At 52.8% G+C, this 22,349-nt stretch overlaps 1 protein-coding gene across 2 annotated transcripts; it reads left to right on the top strand.

The window, feature by feature from the left end:
* The first annotated feature begins 3,244 nt into the window (after positions 1–3,244).
* Positions 3,245–22,094, top strand: LOC140403175 (syntaxin-10-like). 2 transcript variants are annotated; one of them, XM_072490889.1, is made up of 8 exons: positions 3,245–3,407; positions 5,059–5,228; positions 6,182–6,276; positions 7,409–7,468; positions 8,931–9,050; positions 11,533–11,639; positions 19,596–19,690; positions 20,485–22,094. In XM_072490889.1, the coding sequence occupies exons 1-8, from the start codon at positions 3,373–3,375 to the stop codon at positions 20,559–20,561; spliced, it is 759 nt and encodes a 252-aa protein (XP_072346990.1). In that variant the 5' UTR covers positions 3,245–3,372; the 3' UTR covers positions 20,562–22,094. The 2 variants fall into 2 exon arrangements, with proteins under 2 accessions (XP_072346990.1, XP_072346991.1); XM_072490890.1 differs by lacking the exon at positions 20,485–22,094 and adding an exon at positions 20,203–20,439.
* Positions 22,095–22,349: the final 255 nt, after the last annotated feature.

The raw sequence follows: 22,349 nt of genomic DNA on the forward strand, positions 1-22,349 counted from the left end.
CATCCAACAGGTCCTCTATGCCCACTAACAGGAGCTGGAATTTACAAACATCCGCCAATCTATAGAATCTTGAAATCTCAGTGGAGGAGCATGTTTTAGCTGACTTTGGGAAGGGTCAAACTGGAGATTCGAGTGATATGCCAGAGAGGCGATGGGATCAGTGACATACCATACACTGACATTGGCTATTCTGCATAGACTAACATGTGAGAGAGGAACTTGGCAAGTGAGAGAGGACCTTGAGGAATGAAATGAAGGTGGTCCTTTAAAACTGTGTTTCCTGTTCGTGGGGGTCAGTAATCCTTGGCTCTGTCTGTGCTCTAATGAATCTCCAAGTTTGTCTACTTGGACTGCCATCCACTAGCAGACCTGGAGTGAAGACCAGATATGGACAAGTGAATCTGATCACCACCTCCTTCAGCAGTTTAAAAACCTCACAGGTTTTTGATGAAGGACAGCAGCAGGAGATCAAAGTGTGTCTGAAACACACACAAACCTTTTTGACATTTCAATTGTATGATTCCATTAAAAATGACTAAAATTCGAACAATATCCTCCATAATAGTTGAGTCAGTACCTGTCTGTACCTGTTACCATTTTAACTAGGATTAGTAATGCACCATATCAACAATGAAACTAGATGTTTACATGTGCAGCATTAGTAACAGACACCTCATTGTTTCAGGAATGATGACATGAAGTGACTCGTGAATCAGATAGTTATTTTTTAAAAAACCTAATCACGAGGAAAGGTACTTACTCACGGTTCTTATGGAAAATTCGATGGAGATGCCGGTTGGGAAAGTTCTGAAAAAGATCCCACAGACCTAAGTGATGAAAAGGCAATTTGACTTTTCAATTGTCCTGAACCGATAGATTCAGTGGTAAATGTATGGAATTCTGATAACCAGTAATAATTCTCAAATTCCATTGAATACCTTCCACCAAAGGAGATTCTAAAATCAAGGTTATTTTCATTTGTTCCATTGATTCATTCTTCCATCCCTCTTTTCACCCCACTTTCCACCTTGCTTTTCCCTTACCACTGTCTCCCCTCCTCCCACTTGGGCCGGCTGTTCCCTGTTCCTAGTTCGAAAGAGAAAATGCTGGAAAATCTCAGCAAGTCTGGCAGCATCTGTCAGGAGAGAAAAGAGCTAACGTTCCGCGTCCGATGACTCTTTGTCAAAGCTCAAAGCTTTGTCAAAGCAGCTTTGACAAAGAGTCTTCGGACTCGAAACGTTAGCTCTTTTCTCTCCCGACAGATGCTGCCAGACTTGCTGAGATTTTCCAGCATTTTCTCTTTCATTTCAGATTCCAGCATCTGCAGTAATTTGCTTTTATCTAGAAAAAAGGCGATGACTTTTATTTAAAGAGTATCTTTAATACAGTAAAATAAAACATCCCACTGTACTTGATAGAAGTGTTATCCAATACAATTTGACATTGCACTACATGGATAGGTGAACAGAAGTTTCTTTTACATGGGATGTAGGTGTTGCTAAGCAACATTTATAGCCTAATCCTGGTTGTCCTAACCTGCAGTGCTCACAAGACCATTTCAGAGGGCAGGTAACCATGTTACTGTAGGTCTGGGGTCACATTCAGGCTAGATAGCCATAGCAGATTCTCTTCCCTAAAAGATATTACTGAATCAGATTACTGATAATAGTTTTATTCATTGAATTTTAATTCCACTAGTTGCTTTAGTCGGATTTGAACTCATGTTACCCTGGATTACTAGCCTGACGATATTACCACTATGTCACAATCTCCCCAGCGTCAGGTCAGAGAGGAAGGTTTCAAAGAGCTTCTTAAAGGAGGCACGCACTATCAGAATGTTCATACGTCTGGAGAGAGAATTAGATCGTTTTGGGTCAAGGTAGCTGAAGCCATAGCCGCCAATAGTGAATGATTAAAATCCGAGATGAAAATAATCCTGGAACTTTAAAATAAACAGAGAAAATAGGGATAATAAATGGTGCTTTTGGGATTGATATCACAGAATTGGTGAAATGTGGATTTTAAGGTCGAGCAGTGTGAGTAAAAATCCCTGTCGTCGTTTAATAATGATAATCTTTCTTAGTGTCACAAGTAGGCTTACATTGACACTGCAATGAAGTTACTGTGAAAATCCCCTAGTCGGCACATTCCGGCACCTGTTCGGGTACACAGAGGGAGAATTCAGAATGTCCAATTCACCTAACAAGCACATCTTTCGGGACTTGTGGGAGGAAACCGGAGCACCCGGAGGAAACCCACGCAGACACGGGGAGGACGTGCAGACTCCGCACAGACAGTCACCCAAGCGGGAATCGAACCTGGGACCCTGGCTCTGTGAAGCAACGGTGCTAACCACTGTGCTATCGTGTGTTTAGGAAACAATCTACCGATCAGAGGAGGCCATTCCCGTACCAGCCTCCCCGAACAGGCGCCGGAATATGGCGACTAGGGGCTTTTCACAGTAACTTCATTTGAAGCCGACTTGTGACAATAAGCGATTTTCATTTCATTTCATTTGGCCAGAACTGTCTGTTGGGTTGAACTAACCAATTAATAATAATCTTCATTGTAAGAATAATGTTTATTAGTGTCACAAGTGGGCTTACATTAACACTGCAATGACGTTACTGTGAAAATCCCCTCATCGCCACATTCCGGCGCCTGTTCGGGTACACTGAGGGAGAATTCAGAATGTCCAATTCACCTAACCTGCACGTCTTTCGGGACTTGTGGGAGGAAACCGGAGCACCCGGAGTAAACCCACGCAGACACGGGGAGAACGTGCAGACTCCGCACAGACAGGGACCCAAGCCGGGAATCGAACCCGGGTCAGTCCTTGTGGTTCTACATATGCTTCTTTTGAAATACATATTCAATTCTTATTGGATGAAAGAAAAAGACTTGCGTTTCCATAGCGCCTTTCGCAACCTCGGGACACCCCCGAAGCGATTTACAGACGATGGGGTACTTTCCAAAGTGTATTCACTGTTGTAATGTAGGGAACGCAGCAGCTGATTTGTGCACAGGCAGACCCCACACACAGCAAGGTGACAATGACCCAGGTCACCTGGTTTAGTGATGTTGGTTGAGGGATTAAATATTGGTCTGGACTCAGAGAGGGGGGTGGAGAACTTTAAAAAAACAGGATGTGTGGATGAGGCAGATGAGGAAGTGAATCAGAGAAGTTCAGGTCCTCCAGCACCAGCAGCTGGTGCTGTTTATTTTGGCTCTGTGAGTTTTATCACTGGCTGATCTTTTGTGATTGATGCTGAAGCTTAATCCTTCATCATGTGATGAGGGAGTGTTGGCCCCGGATGGTGTTGAGGTTGCCTGACACTCAGAGCTGGGACTGGGAGTTGTGGAGAGACAAAGATGTCAGTGGAGGATCCATTTTTTGTGGTCAAAGGGTGAGTTACAATGAGTGCTGCCCCAGTGGTGATTTTACTGGGACGGCTGGACAGGGGGCTGCTGGCGTTGCCTTGTTCTGTGGGAGGCTGCACTCAACTATCATTCCAGCTAAGTTTATATCATGAGCAGAAACTTTCTCCCTCCTCCACCATTCCCCTCCCTCCTCCTCCAACCACCACCGCCCCCCCCCCCCCCCCCCCCCAACCTCTCGTTCCCCACTGGCCCCAGTGCACAGCATCTTGTGCACCAGGGGTGAGCTGTCTGGCTGGGGTGGGGTGCTGGTGGAGCAAACTCCACAAAGCACAGGTCGGAGACAAGTCACAACTTGAGGGCGGCAGGAGTTTGGGAGAAGTTGCGCTTTGCTGCTGGGTGATGTCATTTCCAAAATAAGAAACTTGCATTTCTCTATTTGTTGCCTTCCACAACCTCTGGATGTCCCCAAACACTCGCCAGTCACCAGAATAAACACTATTTACTGTGCAGTTATAGAGCCAGAAGCAGACCATTGAGTCTGCACCAGCTCTTCCACAGGACAATCCACTCTCCCTACAATTAGTACATCTATTTATCGAGTTCCCTTTTCAATCACGTGGTGCATTCCAAGTTCTTTTTTTAATAAATAAATTTAGAGTGCCCAATTATTTTTTTTCAAATGAATGGGCCATTTACCGTGGCCAATCCACCCGCCCTGCACATCATTTTGGGTTGTGGGTGTGAGACGCACGCAGACATGGGGAGAATGTGCAAACTCCACACGGACAGTGATCCGGGGCCGGGATCGAACTCGGTTCCTCGGCGCCGTCCTTACATTCCACATTCGAAATACTCTGGGCAATTAGGGTTGGGCAATAAATGCTGGCCTAGCCTGAGGAGCCCTTGAATTAATATTAAAACGTGGGGCAGCACGGTGGTTGGCACTGCTGCCTCACTGCTCCAGGGTCCCAGGTTCAATTCTGGCCTCGGGTGACTGTGTGGGGTTTGCACGTCCTCCCCGTGTGTGCGTGGGTTTCCTCCGGGTGCTCCGGTTTCCTCCCACAGTCCAAAGATGTGCAGGTTGGGTGGATTGGCCATGATCAATTGCCACTTAATGTCTAAAAGATTAGATAGGGGTTACTGGGATAGGGTGGAGGTGTGGGTTTAAGTAGGGTGCTCTTTCCAAGGGCCGGTGCAGACGCGATGGGCCGAATGGCCTCCTTCTGCACTGTAAATTCTATGATATTCTAAATATTTTCCTCGTATCACCTCTGATCATTCATTGGAATCAATTTCTCTTTGTGTACCCTTCCCTGATTTTTAAAACCGCTCGATCAAATCTCCTCTTTGTGTCGCAGTTGGAATGTAACTCTGTTTATCTCTTTATCTAGCCTTGCAATATGATGGATTAGATTCTATTTTAAGAAGGGTTTCTCTTTGACTCTTGCTGGGGTAAAATTCCATAGAACCCCCCCCCCCCACATCCTCCTGCATACTGGCCTAATGGGTGTCGTTGGTGTGAGTGTCTGTGGGGCAGAGGGGTGGCGGTGGCGGAGGCGGAGGGGAGGGGAGGGGAGGGTAGGGGAGGGGGGATGGTTGAGTCTTAACTCTTCTCACTGTGATGAGTGGCCCATCTCCCTCATTAACATGTCCTGAGACGTCTTCCTCTGGTTGCAGGGAGGTGCAGAAGGCAGTGAACACAGCCCGGGGACTGTACCAGCGATGGTGCGAGCTACTGCAGGACACGCAGACTGTCAGCAAGGAGGAGTACGACTGGACAACAAATGAACTTCGCAACAGCCTGAGAAGCATCGAGTGGGACCTGGAGGATTTAGATGAGACGATCGATATCCTTCAGCAGTAGCTCCACTCCCTTTCCTCGCACTCTCTCCCTCTCTCAGGGTTCCATGTTTATGTTTTCATCCCCCCCCCCCCCCCCCCCCCCAGACTGGGGTGCAGTCTCCCCCAGGCTGCCTTGGCCAGGCCTGTGTGGACCTCAACCGGCTGATCACCAAGTGTAGGCATCGCGGCTGAGCCTCACGTTTGCTCCAGTTACAACTTCCCTGATATTTTGTAAATAAGGCCCACGTCCTCCGGGACCTCCTTTCTCCCAAAGAAATCAGTTTTAAAATTATTGACGGAATGGCTTTCCACCATTTATTTCAGGTCTGTGTTCCAGATAGATCGGGACCGCTTTCTTGGGGGGGGGGGACGGTAGCATAGTGGTCAGCACTGTTGCCTCACAGCTCCAGGGTCCCGGGTTCAATTCCCGGCTTGGGTCACTGTCTGTGCGGAGTATGTACGTTCTCCCCGTGTCTGCGTGGGTTTCCTCCGGGTGCTCCGGTTTCCTCCCACAGTCCAAAGATGTGCAGGTTAGGTGGATTGGCCATGATAAATTGCCCTTAGTGTCCAAAAAGGTTAGGTGGGGATACAGGGATAGGGTGGAGGTGTGGGCTTGGGTAGGGTTCTCTTTCCAAGGGCCGGTGCAGACTCGATGGGCCGAATGTCCACCTTCACTGTAAATTCTATGATTCTATAATGGAAATGAAATTCTCTTCTCCCGCCATTGATTTTAAAACTTGCGATAACAAACTGAAGCACCACACTTTGGAACCTCAGTAACTGTTGGGATTCCCAAATTTTGTTTGAACTGCAATGTCACTGAATTTAAATTTTCCTTTAAATAATGTAGTGTTCTCAAAATTCACAGCGAGTCTGTGAAGGAATTGTCTATATCGCGGTCTCCTGGCTGTTTCTGTCTGTTCGTCTCGCTCTCTATTTACCCTTAACTATTGCAAACGCATTGTGGAATCGAACCCTCGGAAGTTCAAGATCGAGACAAATGAACTGCAAGAGAGGAAAGCGTTCGTTGTCAAAACGAGACACACTGTGAAGGTAGCCATATGGATGTGCTTGAACCTACCCAGCAGTACGTCCCCCCCCTTCCTGTCTCCCCATAACCCTGCAAATTTTAATTATTTGTCCGTTTTGCCTTTGGAGAATTAGTATCGAATCTGCTCCTAATGCCTTTTTGGACGGTGAGTTCACAGATTTGCTCCTGAGGGAGTTGTTTGATTTGAGGGGCTGTATTTAGGGGCCCTGTTTGTGTGCCATTGCTTCTCCTATCCCTCCTCTCCGGGTGGGTTTGTTTCCCTATGTCCCTCACCCTTTTCCGACGTGAGCCCGAGGCAGTGGGTATTGCTGGGCTATTCGGCCACAGTCGAGTCCCAATTAAAGCTTTGCTGGCAGGGATAATGGACAGACACAGGAACCTTGGCCACTTCCCCTTCTCAACCTGCAGTGGAAGAACCTTTGGGAATGAAACTTCTGGGCGGGATTCTCCGTGGCCTGATGACGATATCGGCGATCAGGCGGAGAATCGACTCTGACGCCCAGATGGGGGCCGGCGCTGGTTTGATGGCAGTCAGCCATGCTCCGCCCCCCCCTCGGAAATGCCGTAATCACGCCGCACGCCATTGCAACGTCATCGGCAGGCGCGCGCCCCCCCCCCCGATGGGCCGAGTTCCCGACGGAGCGGGACACGCGTGGTCTGAATGGCCGGGAATCCGGCGTGGTGCCTGCTGACCGTGTCCAGCGCCGCCACACTCGGCCGGGATCCGTGCCGTTTGCCGGGGGGGGGGGGGGTGGGCTGTAGGGTTGCGCATGGCGGGTCAGGTCGTGGCCGGCGCCATGTTGTACGGCGCGACCGCTGCAGGTTGGCAGCCGTGTGTGTGCCCGGCCAGGGTCCCGGCAATTCTCCGGCCGTTTTCGACACGGGAGCCGGGAGTTTCATCCGCTGCCGCTGCTAACCGGTCCCCGAATCGGTGAGGGTTTCACACACAATGTTTGGTCGTAAAAAACCTCACCTGTTCCACTGGAGTCAGCACTTAGTCTCGGAAACGGAGAATCCAGCCCCCTGTTTTTGTTAGGCCTTCCGTACTTCAAACGGCAAAGTTAACGTGAGAGAATCTCCTCTGGATTGCGAGGAAGACTGTGTTTGTAATTAACTTTTGTTTTAATTCACCAGGAAATGAAAGATCACATTTCAAGCCCTTCAGCTGTTGCATTCGGAGAGAGAACTCGGCAGGTGAGCAGCTTCAGGGTTTGAATTGGGCGAGTTTGCGTCCACCGTCAGCAGCCGCCCCCCTGCTCCCAACTCTTCCCAAGTGTGAGCTGACAAACTATTGAACTGCAGTAAGCATCACAGCGAGACTGCTACCATCATCGTCAAACGGCTGGGGGTCACTGGAACGAGGAATATGCCTGATTTTCCCTGAATTTTAACTTGATGGACTCGCCAGTCCCTGGTTTGGGATGGAGTCAGTGAGCAGAAATATTCCACTTACTAATCGCTCTCGGTGAACTGTAGTCACTTCTCCGAATTCAACGTTGTTTTTGAATCAAGTGTTGAACTAGCAAATAATGTGAAACTGTGTAAATGAAAGGGCAGATAGGGGATTTATTGCTCAGCACATATTGAATTAAGGCACTCCCATTTTGTAAGGTAGAGAGATGAAAGAAACTGGGATTGTCCTCCATAGAGAGATTTAATCAGCGTGTTCGAAATCCTGAAAGTTTTGGTTGAGTAAACCAGGGGGAACGGTTTCCACTGGAGGGAGAGTCCGACACCAGAGGGACACAGATTGAACACCAGAACGGAAAGCCGAACACTTTGCAGAGCTGTGGGGAAGAGAAGGGGAGTGGGTCAGATTGGAGAGCTCTTCCAAAGGGTATGCACAGGCGTGGTGAGCAGAATGGCCGGCTCTGTGCTTAGGAGGCCAGCCAGATCGTTTGAATGAAGTGGTTTTGAATTAAGAGGAGTTTGAGAGTGGGTTTTAAATCATGTGACCGCCTCGGGCAGTGAGCTGCACTCTGGGATTTTCAGCTGTCGAGCCCCGGAGCCCCTTACAAATCATCACTGTGCATGTGACCAGGGGGGTGGATTGTAATGGGGGGGGAGGGAGAATGGATTGTAACGGGAGGGAGGATGGATTGTAACGGGGGAGGGAGGGAGGATGGATTGTAACGGGGAGGGAGGGAGGATGGATTGTAACGGGGGAGGGAGGGAGGATGGATTGTAACGGGGGAGGGAGGGAGGATGGATTGTAACGGGGGAGGGAGGGAGGATGGATTGTAACGGGGGAGGGAGGGAGGATGGATTGTAACGGGGGAGGGAGGGAGGATGGATTGTAACGGGGGAGGGAGGGAGGATGGATTGTAACGGGGGAGGGAGGGAGGATGGATTGTAACGGGGAGGGAGGGAGGGAGGGTGGATTGTAACGGGGAGGGAGGGAGGGTGGATTGTAACGGGGAGGGAGGGAGGGTGGATTGTAACGGGCGAGGGAGGATGGATTGTAACGGGGAGGGAGGGAGGATGGATTGCAATGGGGTGGAAGGGAGGGAGAGGGAAGATGGATTGTAACGGGTGGGAGGGAGGATGGATTGTAATGGGGGTGGGAGGGAGGGAGTAGGAGGATGGATTGCAACGGGAGTGGGAGGGAAGGCGGACTGTAACAGGAGCAAGCAGTGATATACTCTTCCTGTTGTAGAGTCTGCTTGGAGGTACTGAACGGCAGCAGCATCAGCCCATGGACAGATACAAGCGCCTAGACCAGGAACTGGAGAACACAAACTCCCTGTACATTGAGGAGCAGCAAGCACAGCAAAGAGTAAGTCCTCAAACGGGTGACACTCACTCAGGAAGCTGAATGTGAAGGGCCGAGGCCATGGTGCTGGGTAACATCAACATCTGGACAGAGCTTCCTTTAAAAGCCAGCGTGTTATAGAGACGAGGGACATGAGGATTTACATGGTTTATAATAAAGGTGGAAGTTGCTAACAACTTAAGACCATAAGACATAGGAGCAGAAGTGGTTCATTCGGCACATCGAATCTGCTTCACTATTCAGTGAGATTGTGAAGACTGCGTGAACCTTAGCAAATGCCTTACTAAAATCCATGTACACTACATCCACTGCTTTACCTTCATCCACATGCTTGGTCACGTCAAAGAATTCAATAAGACTTGTAAGGCAAGACCTACCCCTCACAAATCCGTGCTGACTATTCCTAATCAAGCAGTGTCTTTCCAGATGCTCAGAAATCCTATCCTTCAGTACCCTTTCCATTACTTTGCCTACCACCGAAGTAAGACTAACTGGCCTGTAATTCCCAGGGTTATCCCTAGTCCCTTTTTTGAACAGGGGCACGACATTCGCCACTCTCCAATCCCCTGGTACCACCCCTGTTGACAGTGAGGACGAAAAGATCATTGCCAACGGCTCTACAATTTCATCTCTTGCTTCCCATAGAATCCTTGGATATATCCCGTCAGGCCCGGGGGACTTGTCTATCCTCAGGTTTTTCAAAATGCCCAACACATCTTCCTTCCTAACAAGTATTTCCTCGAGCTTACCAGTCTGTTTCACACTGTTCTCTCCAACAATATCGCCCCTCTCATTTGTAAATACAGAAGAAAAGTACTCGTTCAAGACCTCTCCGATCTCTTCAGACTCAATACACAATCTCCCGCTACTGTCCTTGATCGGACCTACCCTCGCTCTAGTCATTCTCATATTTCTCACATATGTGTAAAAGGCCTTGGGGTTTTCCTTGATCCTACCCGCCAAAGATTGTTCATGCCCTCTCTTAGCTCTCCTAATCCCTTTCTTCAGTTTCCTCCTGGCTATCTTGTATCCCTCCAATGCCCTGTCTGAACCTTGTTTCCTCAGCCTTACATAAGTCTCCTTTTCCTCTTAACAAGACATTCAACCTCTCTTGTCAACCATGGTTGCCTCACTCGACCATCTCTTCCCTGCCTGACAGGGACATACATATCAAGGACACGTAGTACCTGTTCCTTGAACAAGTTCCACATTTCACTTGTGTCCTTCCCTGACAGCCTATGTTCCCAACTTATGCACTTCAATTCTTGTCTGACAACATTGTATTTACCCTTCCCCCAATTGTAAACCTTGCCCTGTTGCACGCACCTATCCCTCTCCATTACTAAAGTGAAAGTCACAGAATTGTGGTCACTATCTCCAAAATGCTCCCCCACTAACAAATCTATCACTTGCCCTGGTTCATTACCAAGTACCAAATCCAATATTGCCCCTCCTCTGGTCGGACAATCTACATACTGTGTTAGAAAAGCTTCCTGGACATACTGCACAAACACCACCCCATCCAAACTATTTGATCTAAAGAGTTTCCACTCAATGTTTGGGAAGTTAAAGTCACCCATGACTACTACCCTGTGACTTCTGCACCTTTCCAAAATCTGTTTCCCAATCTGTTCCTCCACATCTCTGCTACTATTGGGGGCCTATAGAAAACTCCTAACAAGGTGACTGCTCCTTTCCTATTTCTGACTTCAACCCATACTACCTCAATAGGGTGATACTCCTCGAACTGCCTTTCTGCAGCTGTTATACTATCTCTAATTAACAATGCCACCCCCCCACCTCTTTTACCACCCTCCCTAATCTTATTGAAACATCTATAACCAGGGACCTCCAACAACCATTTCTGCCCCTCTTCTATCCAAGTTTCCGTGATTTCTTCAGTTCCCTCCTGGCTATCTTGTATCCCTCCAATGCCCTGTCTGAACCTTGTTTCCTCAGCCTTACATAAGTCTCCTTTTTCCTCTTAACAACAGCCTGACTCGCTTGATCAGCTCCCCATCCGGCAGTGCCCGCCGTGTGTACCGCCACAAGATGCACTGCAGCAACTCGCCAAGGCTCCTTAGGCAGTCCAAACCCGTGACTGCGATCACCTGACAGGACAAGGGCAGCAGGAACCCCACCACCTGGAGGTTCCCCTCCGAGCCACGCACCACCCTGACTTGGAAATATATCGGCCGATCCTTCCCTGTCTCTGGGTCAAAACCCTGGAGCTCCATCCCTAACAGCACAGTGGCTGTACCTACTCCAGTGGTTCAAGGCGGCAGCTCCTCACGGGTAATTCGGGATGAGCAATAAATACTGGCCGAGCCCAGGGATGAACAAAGCTGAATTTTAAAAAGATAGATATTTTAAACGGTAGCCAAGTAGAAACAGACCTTGTTGTGAAACAGGCCGAGACGTGATCTTTATTGTTGTGGAAGGCAATGTGAACAATGATGTAACTCTTCCCTTCGGTCCTCTCCAGTTGATAGTGGAACAGCAGGATGACCAGCTGGAACTGGTACTGGGCAGTAGCACAATGCTAAAGAACATGTCTGGGCGGATAGGAGATGAGTTGGAAGAGCAGGCAGTGTGAGTATGGATTACAGTCCGACCAACTGAGTCAAACACAAACTCCCACAAGTTATTTTAATTCCAAACCCAACTTGAAGGATTTGGGTCTTTAGAATCGGCTCTGGTTCAATCTGTAGCTCCTGAGGGAGCGCGGGCGCTGTCGGAAGGTCGGTCCTGAGGGAGCGCGGGCGCTGTCGGAGGGTCGGTCCTGAGGGAGCGCGGGCGCTGTCGGAGGGTCGGTCCTGAGGGAGCGCGGCGCTGTCGGAGGGTCGGTCCTGAGGGAGCGCGGGCGCTGTCGGAGGGTCGGTCCTGAGAGAGCGCGGGCGCTGTCGGAGGGTCGGTACTGAGGGAGCGCGGGCGCTGTCGGAGGGTCGGTCCTGAGGGAGCGCGGGCGCTGTCGGAAGGTCGGTCCTGAGAGAGCGCGGGCGCTGTCGGAGGGTCGGTACTGAGAGAGCGCGGGCGCTGTCGGAGGGTCGGTACTGAGAGAGCGCGGGCGCTGTCGGAGGGTCAGTACAGAGGGAGCGCGGGCGCTGTCGGAAGGTCGGTCCTGAGGGAGCGCGGCGCTGTCGGAGGGTCAGTACAGAGGGAGCGCGGCGCTGTCGGAGGGTCGGTCCTGAGGGAGCGCGGGCGCTGTCGGAGGGTCAGTACAGAGGGAGCGCGGCGCTGTCGGAGGGTCGGTCCTGAGGGAGCGCGGCGCTGTCAGAGGGTCAGTACTGAGGGAGCGCGGCGCTATCAGAGGGTCAGTACTGAGGGAGCGCGGCGCTATCAGAGGGTCAGTACTGAGGGAGCGCCGCACTGTCAGAGGATCAGTACTGAGGGAGCGCCGCACTGTCAGAGGGTCAGTACTGAGGGAGTGCCGCACTGTCAGAGGGTCAGTACTGAGGGAGTGCCGCACTATCAGAGGGTCAGTACTGAGGGAGTGCCGCACTGTCAGAGGGTCAGTACTGAGGGAGTGCCGCACTGTCAGAGGGTCAGTACTGAGGGAGCGCCGCACTATCAGAGGGTCAGTACTGAGGGAGTGCCGCACTGTCAGAGGGTCAGTACTGAGGGAACGCGGCGCTGTCAGAGGGTCAGTGCTGAGGGAGTGCCACACTGTCAGGAGGGTCGGTACTGAGGGAGTGCCGCACTATCAGAGGGTCAGTACTGAGGGAGTGCCGCACTGTCAGGAGGGTCGGTACTGAGGGAGTGCTGCACTGTCAGAGGGTCAGTGCTGAGGGAGCGCGGCACTGTCAGGAGGGTCAGTGCTGAGGGAGTGCCGCACTGTCAGAGGGTCAGTACTGAGGGAGTGCTGCACTGTCCGAGGGACAGTACTGAGGGAGTGCCGCACTGTCAGAGGGTCAGTACTGAGGGAGTGCCGCACTGTCGGAGGGTCAGTGCTGAGGGAGTGCCGCACTGTCAGGAGGGTCGGTACTGAGGGATTGCTGCACTGTCAGAGGGTCAGTGCTGAGGGAGCGCGGCACTGTCAGGAGGGTCAGTGCTGAGGGAGTGCCGCACTGTCAGAGGGTCAGTACTGAGGGAGTGCTGCACTGTCCGAGGGTCAGTACTGAGGGAGTGCCGCACTGTCGGAGGGTCAGTGCTGAGGGAGTGCTGCACTGTCAGGAGGGTCAGTGCTGAGGGAGTGCCGCACTGTCAGAGGGTCAGTACTGAGGGAGCGCCGCACAGTTAGAGGGTCAGTACTGAGGGAGTGCTGCACTGTCAGAGGGTCAGTACTGAGGGAGCGCCGCACTGTCAGAGGGTCAGTCCTGAATGAGTGCTGCACTGTCAGAGGGTCAGTACTGAGGGAGTGCTGCACTGTCAAGAGGGTCAGTGCTGAGGGAGTGCTGCACTGTCAAGAGGGTCAGTGCTGAGGGAGCGCGGGCGCTGTCAGAGGGTCAGTCCTGAGGGAGTGCTGCACTGTCGGAGGGTCAGTACTGAGGGAGTGCCGCACTGTCAGAGGGTCAGTACTGAGGGAGCGACGCACTGTCAGAGGGTCAGTACTGAGGGAGTGCCGCACTGTCAGAGGGTCAGTACTGAGGGAGTGCTGCACTGTCGGAGGGTCGGTACTGAGGGAGTGCTGCACTGTCGGAGGGTCAGTGCTGAGGGAGTGCTGCACTGTCAGAGGATCAGTACTGAGGGAGCGCGGGCGCTGTCGGAGGGTCAGTCCTGAGGGAGTGCTGCACTGTCAGAGGGTCGGTACTGAGGGAGTGCCGCACTATCAGAGGGTCAGTGGTGAGGGAGCGCGGGCGCTGTCGGAGGGTCAGTCCTGAGGGAACACGGCGCTGTCGGAGGGTCAGTTCTGAGGGAACACGGCGCTGTCGGAGGGTCAGTGCTGAGGGAGTGCTGCACTGTCAGGAGGGTCAGTGCTGAGGGAGCGCGGGCGCTGTCAGAGGTTCAGTGCTGAGGGAGTGCTGCACTGTCAGAGGGTCAGTACTGAGGGAGTGCTGCACTGTCGGAGGGTTGGTACTGAGGGAGTGCCGCACTGTCAGAGGGTCAGTACTGAGGGAGCGCCGCACTGTTAGAGGGTCAGTACTGAGGGAGTGCTGCACTGTCAGAGGGTCAGTACTGAGGGAGTGCTGCACTGTCAGAGGGTCAGTACTGAGGGAGCGCCGCACTGTCAGAGGGTCAGTACTGAATGAGTGCTGCACTGTCAGAGGGTCAGTACTGAGGGAGCGCGGGCGCTGTCAGAGGGTCAGTCCTGAGGGAGTGCTGCACTGTCGGAGGGTCGGTACTGAGGGAGTGCTGCACTGTCAGAGGGTCAGTACTGAGGGAGTGCTGCACTGTCGGAGGGTCGGTACTGAGGGAGTGCTGCACTGTCAGAGGGTCAGTACTGAGGGTGCGCCGCACTGTCAGAGGGTCAGTACTGAATGAGTGCTGCACTGTCAGAGGGTCAGTACTGAGGGAGTGCTGCACTGTCAGAGGGTCAGTACTGAGGGAGTGCTGCACTGTCAGAGGGTCAATACTGTGGGAGTGCTGCACAGTCAGAGGGTCAGTGCTGATGGAGTGCTGCACTGTCAGAGGGTCAGTACTGACGGAGTGCCGCACTGTCAGAGGGTCAGTACTGAGGGAGTGCTGCACTGTCAGAGAGTCAGTACTGAGGGAGTGCTGCACTGTCAGAGGGTCAGTACTGAGGGAGTGCTGCACTGTCAGAGGGTCAGTACTGAGGGAGTGCCGCACTGTCAGAGGGTCAGTACTGAGGGAGTGCCGCACTGTCAGAGGGTCAGTACTGAGGGAGTGCCGCACTGTCAGAGGGTCAGTACTGAGGGAGTGCCGCACTGTCAGAGGGTCAGTACTGAGGGAGTGCCGCACTGTCAGAGGGTCAGTACTAAGGGAGTGCTGCATTGTCAGAGGGTCAGTACTGAGTGAGTGCCGCACTGTCGGAGGGTCAGTACAGAGGGAGCGCGGGCGCTGTCGGAAGGTCGGTCCTGAGGGAGCGCGGCGCTGTCGGAGGGTCAGTACAGAGGGAGCGCGGCGCTGTCGGAGGGTCGGTCCTGAGGGAGCGCGGGCGCTGTCGGAGGGTCAGTACAGAGGGAGCGCGGCGCTGTCGGAGGGTCGGTCCTGAGGGAGCGCGGCGCTGTCAGAGGGTCAGTACTGAGGGAGCGCGGCGCTATCAGAGGGTCAGTACTGAGGGAGCGCGGCGCTATCAGAGGGTCAGTACTGAGGGAGCGCCGCACTGTCAGAGGATCAGTACTGAGGGAGCGCCGCACTGTCAGAGGGTCAGTACTGAGGGAGTGCCGCACTGTCAGAGGGTCAGTACTGAGGGAGTGCCGCACTATCAGAGGGTCAGTACTGAGGGAGTGCCGCACTGTCAGAGGGTCAGTACTGAGGGAGTGCCGCACTGTCAGAGGGTCAGTACTGAGGGAGCGCCGCACTATCAGAGGGTCAGTACTGAGGGAGTGCCGCACTGTCAGAGGGTCAGTACTGAGGGAACGCGGCGCTGTCAGAGGGTCAGTGCTGAGGGAGTGCCACACTGTCAGGAGGGTCGGTACTGAGGGAGTGCCGCACTATCAGAGGGTCAGTACTGAGGGAGTGCCGCACTGTCAGGAGGGTCGGTACTGAGGGAGTGCTGCACTGTCAGAGGGTCAGTGCTGAGGGAGCGCGGCACTGTCAGGAGGGTCAGTGCTGAGGGAGTGCCGCACTGTCAGAGGGTCAGTACTGAGGGAGTGCTGCACTGTCCGAGGGACAGTACTGAGGGAGTGCCGCACTGTCAGAGGGTCAGTACTGAGGGAGTGCCGCACTGTCGGAGGGTCAGTGCTGAGGGAGTGCCGCACTGTCAGGAGGGTCGGTACTGAGGGATTGCTGCACTGTCAGAGGGTCAGTACTGAGGGAGCGCTGCACTGTCAGAGGGTCAGTGCTGAGGGAGCGCGGCACTGTCAGGAGGGTCAGTGCTGAGGGAGTGCCGCACTGTCAGAGGGTCAGTACTGAGGGAGTGCTGCACTGTCCGAGGGTCAGTACTGAGGGAGTGCCGCACTGTCGGAGGGTCAGTGCTGAGGGAGTGCTGCACTGTCAGGAGGGTCAGTGCTGAGGGAGTGCCGCACTGTCAGAGGGTCAGTACTGAGGGAGCGCCGCACAGTTAGAGGGTCAGTACTGAGGGAGTGCTGCACTGTCAGAGGGTCAGTACTGAGGGAGCGCCGCACTGTCAGAGGGTCAGTCCTGAATGAGTGCTGCACTGTCAGAGGGTCAGTACTGAGGGAGTGCTGCACTGTCAAGAGGGTCAGTGCTGAGGGAGTGCTGCACTGTCAAGAGGGTCAGTGCTGAGGGAGCGCGGGCGCTGTCAGAGGGTCAGTCCTGAGGGAGTGCTGCACTGTCGGAGGGTCAGTACTGAGGGAGTGCCGCACTGTCAGAGGGTCAGTACTGAGGGAGCGACGCACTGTCAGAGGGTCAGTACTGAGGGAGTGCCGCACTGTCAGAGGGTCAGTACTGAGGGAGTGCTGCACTGTCGGAGGGTCGGTACTGAGGGAGTGCTGCACTGTCGGAGGGTCAGTGCTGAGGGAGTGCTGCACTGTCAGAGGATCAGTACTGAGGGAGCGCGGGCGCTGTCGGAGGGTCAGTCCTGAGGGAGTGCTGCACTGTCAGAGGGTCGGTACTGAGGGAGTGCCGCACTATCAGAGGGTCAGTGGTGAGGGAGCGCGGGCGCTGTCGGAGGGTCAGTCCTGAGGGAACACGGCGCTGTCGGAGGGTCAGTTCTGAGGGAACACGGCGCTGTCGGAGGGTCAGTGCTGAGGGAGTGCTGCACTGTCAGGAGGGTCAGTGCTGAGGGAGCGCGGGCGCTGTCAGAGGTTCAGTGCTGAGGGAGTGCTGCACTGTCAGAGGGTCAGTACTGAGGGAGTGCTGCACTGTCGGAGGGTTGGTACTGAGGGAGTGCCGCACTGTCAGAGGGTCAGTACTGAGGGAGCGCCGCACTGTTAGAGGGTCAGTACTGAGGGAGTGCTGCACTGTCAGAGGGTCAGTACTGAGGGAGTGCTGCACTGTCAGAGGGTCAGTACTGAGGGAGCGCCGCACTGTCAGAGGGTCAGTACTGAATGAGTGCTGCACTGTCAGAGGGTCAGTACTGAGGGAGCGCGGGCGCTGTCAGAGGGTCAGTCCTGAGGGAGTGCTGCACTGTCGGAGGGTCGGTACTGAGGGAGTGCTGCACTGTCAGAGGGTCAGTACTGAGGGAGTGCTGCACTGTCGGAGGGTCGGTACTGAGGGAGTGCTGCACTGTCAGAGGGTCAGTACTGAGGGTGCGCCGCACTGTCAGAGGGTCAGTACTGAATGAGTGCTGCACTGTCAGAGGGTCAGTACTGAGGGAGTGCTGCACTGTCAGAGGGTCAGTACTGAGGGAGTGCTGCACTGTCAGAGGGTCAATACTGTGGGAGTGCTGCACAGTCAGAGGGTCAGTGCTGATGGAGTGCTGCACTGTCAGAGGGTCAGTACTGACGGAGTGCCGCACTGTCAGAGGGTCAGTACTGAGGGAGTGCTGCACTGTCAGAGAGTCAGTACTGAGGGAGTGCTGCACTGTCAGAGGGTCAGTACTGAGGGAGTGCTGCACTGTCAGAGGGTCAGTACTGAGGGAGTGCCGCACTGTCAGAGGGTCAGTACTGAGGGAGTGCCGCACTGTCAGAGGGTCAGTACTGAGGGAGTGCCGCACTGTCAGAGGGTCAGTACTGAGGGAGTGCCGCACTGTCAGAGGGTCAGTACTGAGGGAGTGCCGCACTGTCAGAGGGTCAGTACTAAGGGAGTGCTGCATTGTCAGAGGGTCAGTACTGAGTGAGTGCCGCACTGTCAGAGGGTCAGTGCTGAGGGAGTGCTGCACTGTCAGAGGGTCAGTGCTGAGGTGTGCTTCGCTGCCAGGGGGTCAGTGCTGAGGGAGTGCTGCACTGTCAGTGAGTCAGTACTGAGGGAGTGCCGCACTGTCAGAGGGTCAGTACTGAGGGAGTGCTGCACTGTCAGAGGGTCAGTACTGAGGGAGCGCTGCACTGTCAGAGGGTCAGTGCTGAGGGAGTGCTGCACTGTCAGAGGGTCAGTACTGAGGGAGTGCTGCACTGTCAGAGGGTCAGTACTGAGGGAGTGCTGCACTGTCAGAGGGTCAGTACTGAGGGAGTGCTGCACTGTCAGAGGGTCAGTACTGAGGGAGTGCTGCACTGTCAGAGGGTCAGTACTAAGGGAGTGCTGCACTGTCAGAGGGTCAGTACTGAGGGAGTGCCGCACTGTCAGAGGGTCAGTGCTGAGGGAGTGCTGCACTGTCGGAGGGTCAGTGCTGAGGTGTGCTTCGCTGCCAGGGGGTCAGTGCTGAGGGAGTGCTGCACTGTCAGTGAGTCAGTACTGAGGGAGTGCCGCACTGTCAGAGGGTCAGTACTGAGGGAGTGCTGCACTGTCAGAGGGTCAGTACTGAGGGAGCGCTGCACTGTCAGAGGGTCAGTACTGAGGGGGCGCTGCACTGTCAGAGGGTCAGTACTGAGGGAGTGCTGCACTGTCAGAGGGTCAGTACTGAGGGAGTGCTGCACTGTCAGAGGGTCAGTACTGAGGGAGTGCGTTAACAATTTGGGATGTTGAGGTTGTGAAAGGTGTTGTTGAAAAGTGTGATTTCCATTTCTCTGGTGTGAGGTGTAACCGGGAGTCAGTAATTCACCATTTGGCTCAGACTGGGATAAAGATGTTCTGTGGCTGCCAGTTCAAGCTGCGATGATGGAGATTGTTGGGATGTGGGATGATATGGCAGAAGCAGAGCATCTCTTCTGATCTGTGGGGAAGGATTGGGCAGCGAGAGGAGTAACACGAAACATCAGACCCAACTCTGGCTAGTTGCTGTAAACCTAGTTTTGCAGAAAGTATGTAGATAGTTAAATTTGAAAATTAATTGATGGGATGAGGCGTCGCTGGCTAGGCCAGCCCGTATTGCTGATCCCTGATTGCCCTCCAGAAGGGCAATGTGCCCACACGCGGCTGCGTAATGCGGTGCACTGGACCTTTCTGTGCTGCCTGAACAACCCCATCACCGCATGTGTGAGGGGTTTGAGCTGGAATGGGACTCGCACCATGAGCTCAAAAATATTTACATTATCGTCAACTTGCTAATGAAGCAGCTGCTCTTCATTGAGGTGTTTATTGTCACGTGACTGCCTCCATTGATCTGCTACCCTGAGATCAATGTGTGAACATTAACTCCGCACATTATCAGAAAAGACCTTCCTGTTTATCCAGCCTGTACCACACACTATGATGTGGCACAATAAATACATACCCCATCTCACCCCAAACCATGGATTCTCCCGGGAGAGCTGCAAATACAGATTAAAATAAATACTGGATATTTTTCCACCTCCTGAGGTGATTAAATCTGGATCACACTGATCCAGATTCACCTCGCGCAGTGACTCAACCCCATCAAGGATTGGGTGCGGCTCGCGCTCGAAGGAACTCGCTGAGTCAGAGGGCAGCCTGTCCCCCAGAGTTCACTGTTCTCTGAGGATGGAGACACCTCCCGCTTTCTGACTCAATCTGATTTCCCTTTTCCAGGATGTTGGATGAATTTTCCCACGAAATGGACAACACTCATTCCCGCCTGGACAGCACGATGAAAAAGTTGGCCAAAGTTTCTCACATGACCAGCGGTAAGTTTCCAAGTCTCTCTCTCGCGCCGCCCACCCGCCCCCCCCCCCCCCCCCCCCCCCCCCGAGTCCCGCTGTTCTCTCTGCACAAGGCCCTTTGCTCCTGCCCTGGTACTCGCTCAGTGTCAGATTTGGGCAGCTCGGTAGCACAGCGGTTAGCACTGTTGCTTCACAGCTCCAGGGACCCAGGTTCGATTCCCGGCTTGGGTCACTGTCCGTGTGGAGTCTGCACGTTCTCCCCGTGTCTGCGTGGGTTTCCTCCGGGCGCTCCGGTTTCCTCCCACAAGTCCCGAAAGACGTGCTTGTTAGGTGAATTGGACATTCTGAATTCTCCCTCTGTGTACCCGAACAGGCGCCGGAGTGTGGCGACTAGGGGCTTTTCACAGTAACTTCATTACAGTGTTAATGTAAGCCTACTTGTGACAATAATAAACATTATTATTATTTTGCTCTCTTTCCGTACAGTTTTTTTCTCACCCATTGTTTTTTTTGTCGGGTATTTAATTTCATCCTAGATTTTCATCACCCCATCCACCGGCTGCCTGGTGCCTAAACACCGGAACCGTCTCCCTAAACCTCTCTTACTCTTTCTTCAAGACGCTCCTCAAAAACCTACCTGCGCGATCAAGCTTTTGGTCGCCTCCCATTGCAGTTCGGATTCGGGTTTTGTTTGATGTTCTTGCGTTCGACTACATTGAAGGCGCTATGTAAATGGGAGATGTTTACTCTCTTGGCAACGGTGGATTGTACGATGCCTGTTGGTCCCGAGACTGATGGGAACTTTCTTTCTTTGCCAGCTCGCCGCCAGTGGTGCGTCATAGTTGTTCTTCTCGTCATCCTGGTCGTGGTGCTTATATTGCTCTTCACTCTGTGATCGCTAAGCCGGGACTTTTAACTGTGTAAGACACGGGTTGCCAAGGGAGATCAGCAACTGGAACATCTGTCGTGGGAGAGGGCAGGAGCAAGTTACTCGGAGTTTCACTTGGATCAGGGCAGAGTCCCGCCAATGGCGACTTGTCTTTTTTGGTTACTTATTGACTGGGTGCTGTATCCAATGTGACAACCTTGCTGCACAAAACAGGGGGAGGGGGGGGGATTGTAAAATACCACATCATTCTTTTTGAAATACGTTAACTTGTACATTTCACGATGTCAGTAGTGGACACAGTAGTACCTTTAGAAGCAGACAAAATTTAGTTTCCAAACTTTTTAAACAAATAATGCAAATTAATCTGCAACAGTTAATTCTGTCTCCTCTCACTGACAACCATTGGATCCCTCTCTGCTCAGGAGTGGGGTGATGTGGAATTGCCTGGGCCATGGGCAGGTCTTAGAGAGGTTAGACTCTCAATAATTCTCTCTTGCTCCCTCTCCTTGAGCAACTCCTGCTAAAAGCATCCCACAATCCGACTCCTCTTTGAAGGGGTTTTACATGAACTGTTTGACCTTGCAAGGAAGGCACTGCAATTCTCCTCTGAATCAGAAAGCTGCGCATTCGAGTGACTTGAACACACAATTCAAGCTGACACACTCAGGGCAGCACTGAGGGAGTGCTATACTGTCAGAGGGTCAGGACTGAGGGAGTGCTGCACTGTCAGAGGGTCAGTACTGAGGGAGAGCTGCACTGTCAGAGGGTCAGTACTGAGAGTGTGCTGCACTGTCAGAGGGTCAGTACTGAGGGAGCGCCGCACTGTCAGAGGGTCAGTACTGAGGGAGCGCCGCACTGTCAGAGGGTCAGTACTGAGGGAGCGCCGCACTGTCAGAGGGTCAGTACTGAGGGAGTGTCGCACTATCAGAGGGTCAGTACTGAGGGAGTGCCGCACTGTCAGAGGGCTCTATCAGTTGCAGTTTGATAGTGACCGGCTGCCCTTTTGTTTACCTACATGTTAGTGTGGCCAAGATCAGGAACTCAGCCTGGGGAGGATGGATTCGATGTCAAGTCCATGCCCTATCCATCTGTGGCCTGACCCCAATCATTGCTTCACTCGGTATTAGCCCATCTCTCACTCCACTTTATCAGACTGACCTTTTAGCGGTTTCATCAATCAGAAAGTGTAATGTTTGCTTCCATTTTCCCTCCCTCCATTTCTCTGCTGTTTACTACAGAGAGTGAATCCACTGGTACTATGTGAACTTCATGCGTCAGTTTGGGAATGAGTTTAATTAACACCCTGTTTGTAAACCACACAATCAAGATGAACCGCCCACAGTTTGCCACTATTTAGAAATGCCAAATAATTTAGTATGTTTATTTTTTGTACTGTTTATTTTGTTTCAGCCAAGCCTGCGTTTCCTTTTTGCCTTCACAATAACATTTTCTGTATTTTGATGGTTCATAGGTTTAAATTATTATAAAAGGTGTCAAAACTGATTTGAGATTTGAGAGAATAAAAACAGTTGAAATAAATATCAGACATATTTCATTCCTCCAATCCCTTTTCACTCCCTTACCTAATGTCAGGACCCTGAGGTTTTAGGCTTGGATGAGGCCCTGAAGGATAGATTCCCCGAATCGGACAGTAGGTTATTTGATTCTGGGGAAAGCTGCAAAATCCTGGCCCCACACCTGGTGCATTGTTTCAAGCAGAGGATTGCTGGGAAGGGGAGGGAGAGGGGTGACAGAGTTGAGAAGGGGTCCCAGAGTGTAGCCAAGACCATCCAA

Source organism: Scyliorhinus torazame, chromosome 27, assembly GCF_047496885.1.
Source record: "Scyliorhinus torazame isolate Kashiwa2021f chromosome 27, sScyTor2.1, whole genome shotgun sequence".
In the NCBI taxonomy this organism is placed as follows: Eukaryota; Metazoa; Chordata; class Chondrichthyes; order Carcharhiniformes; family Scyliorhinidae; genus Scyliorhinus; species Scyliorhinus torazame.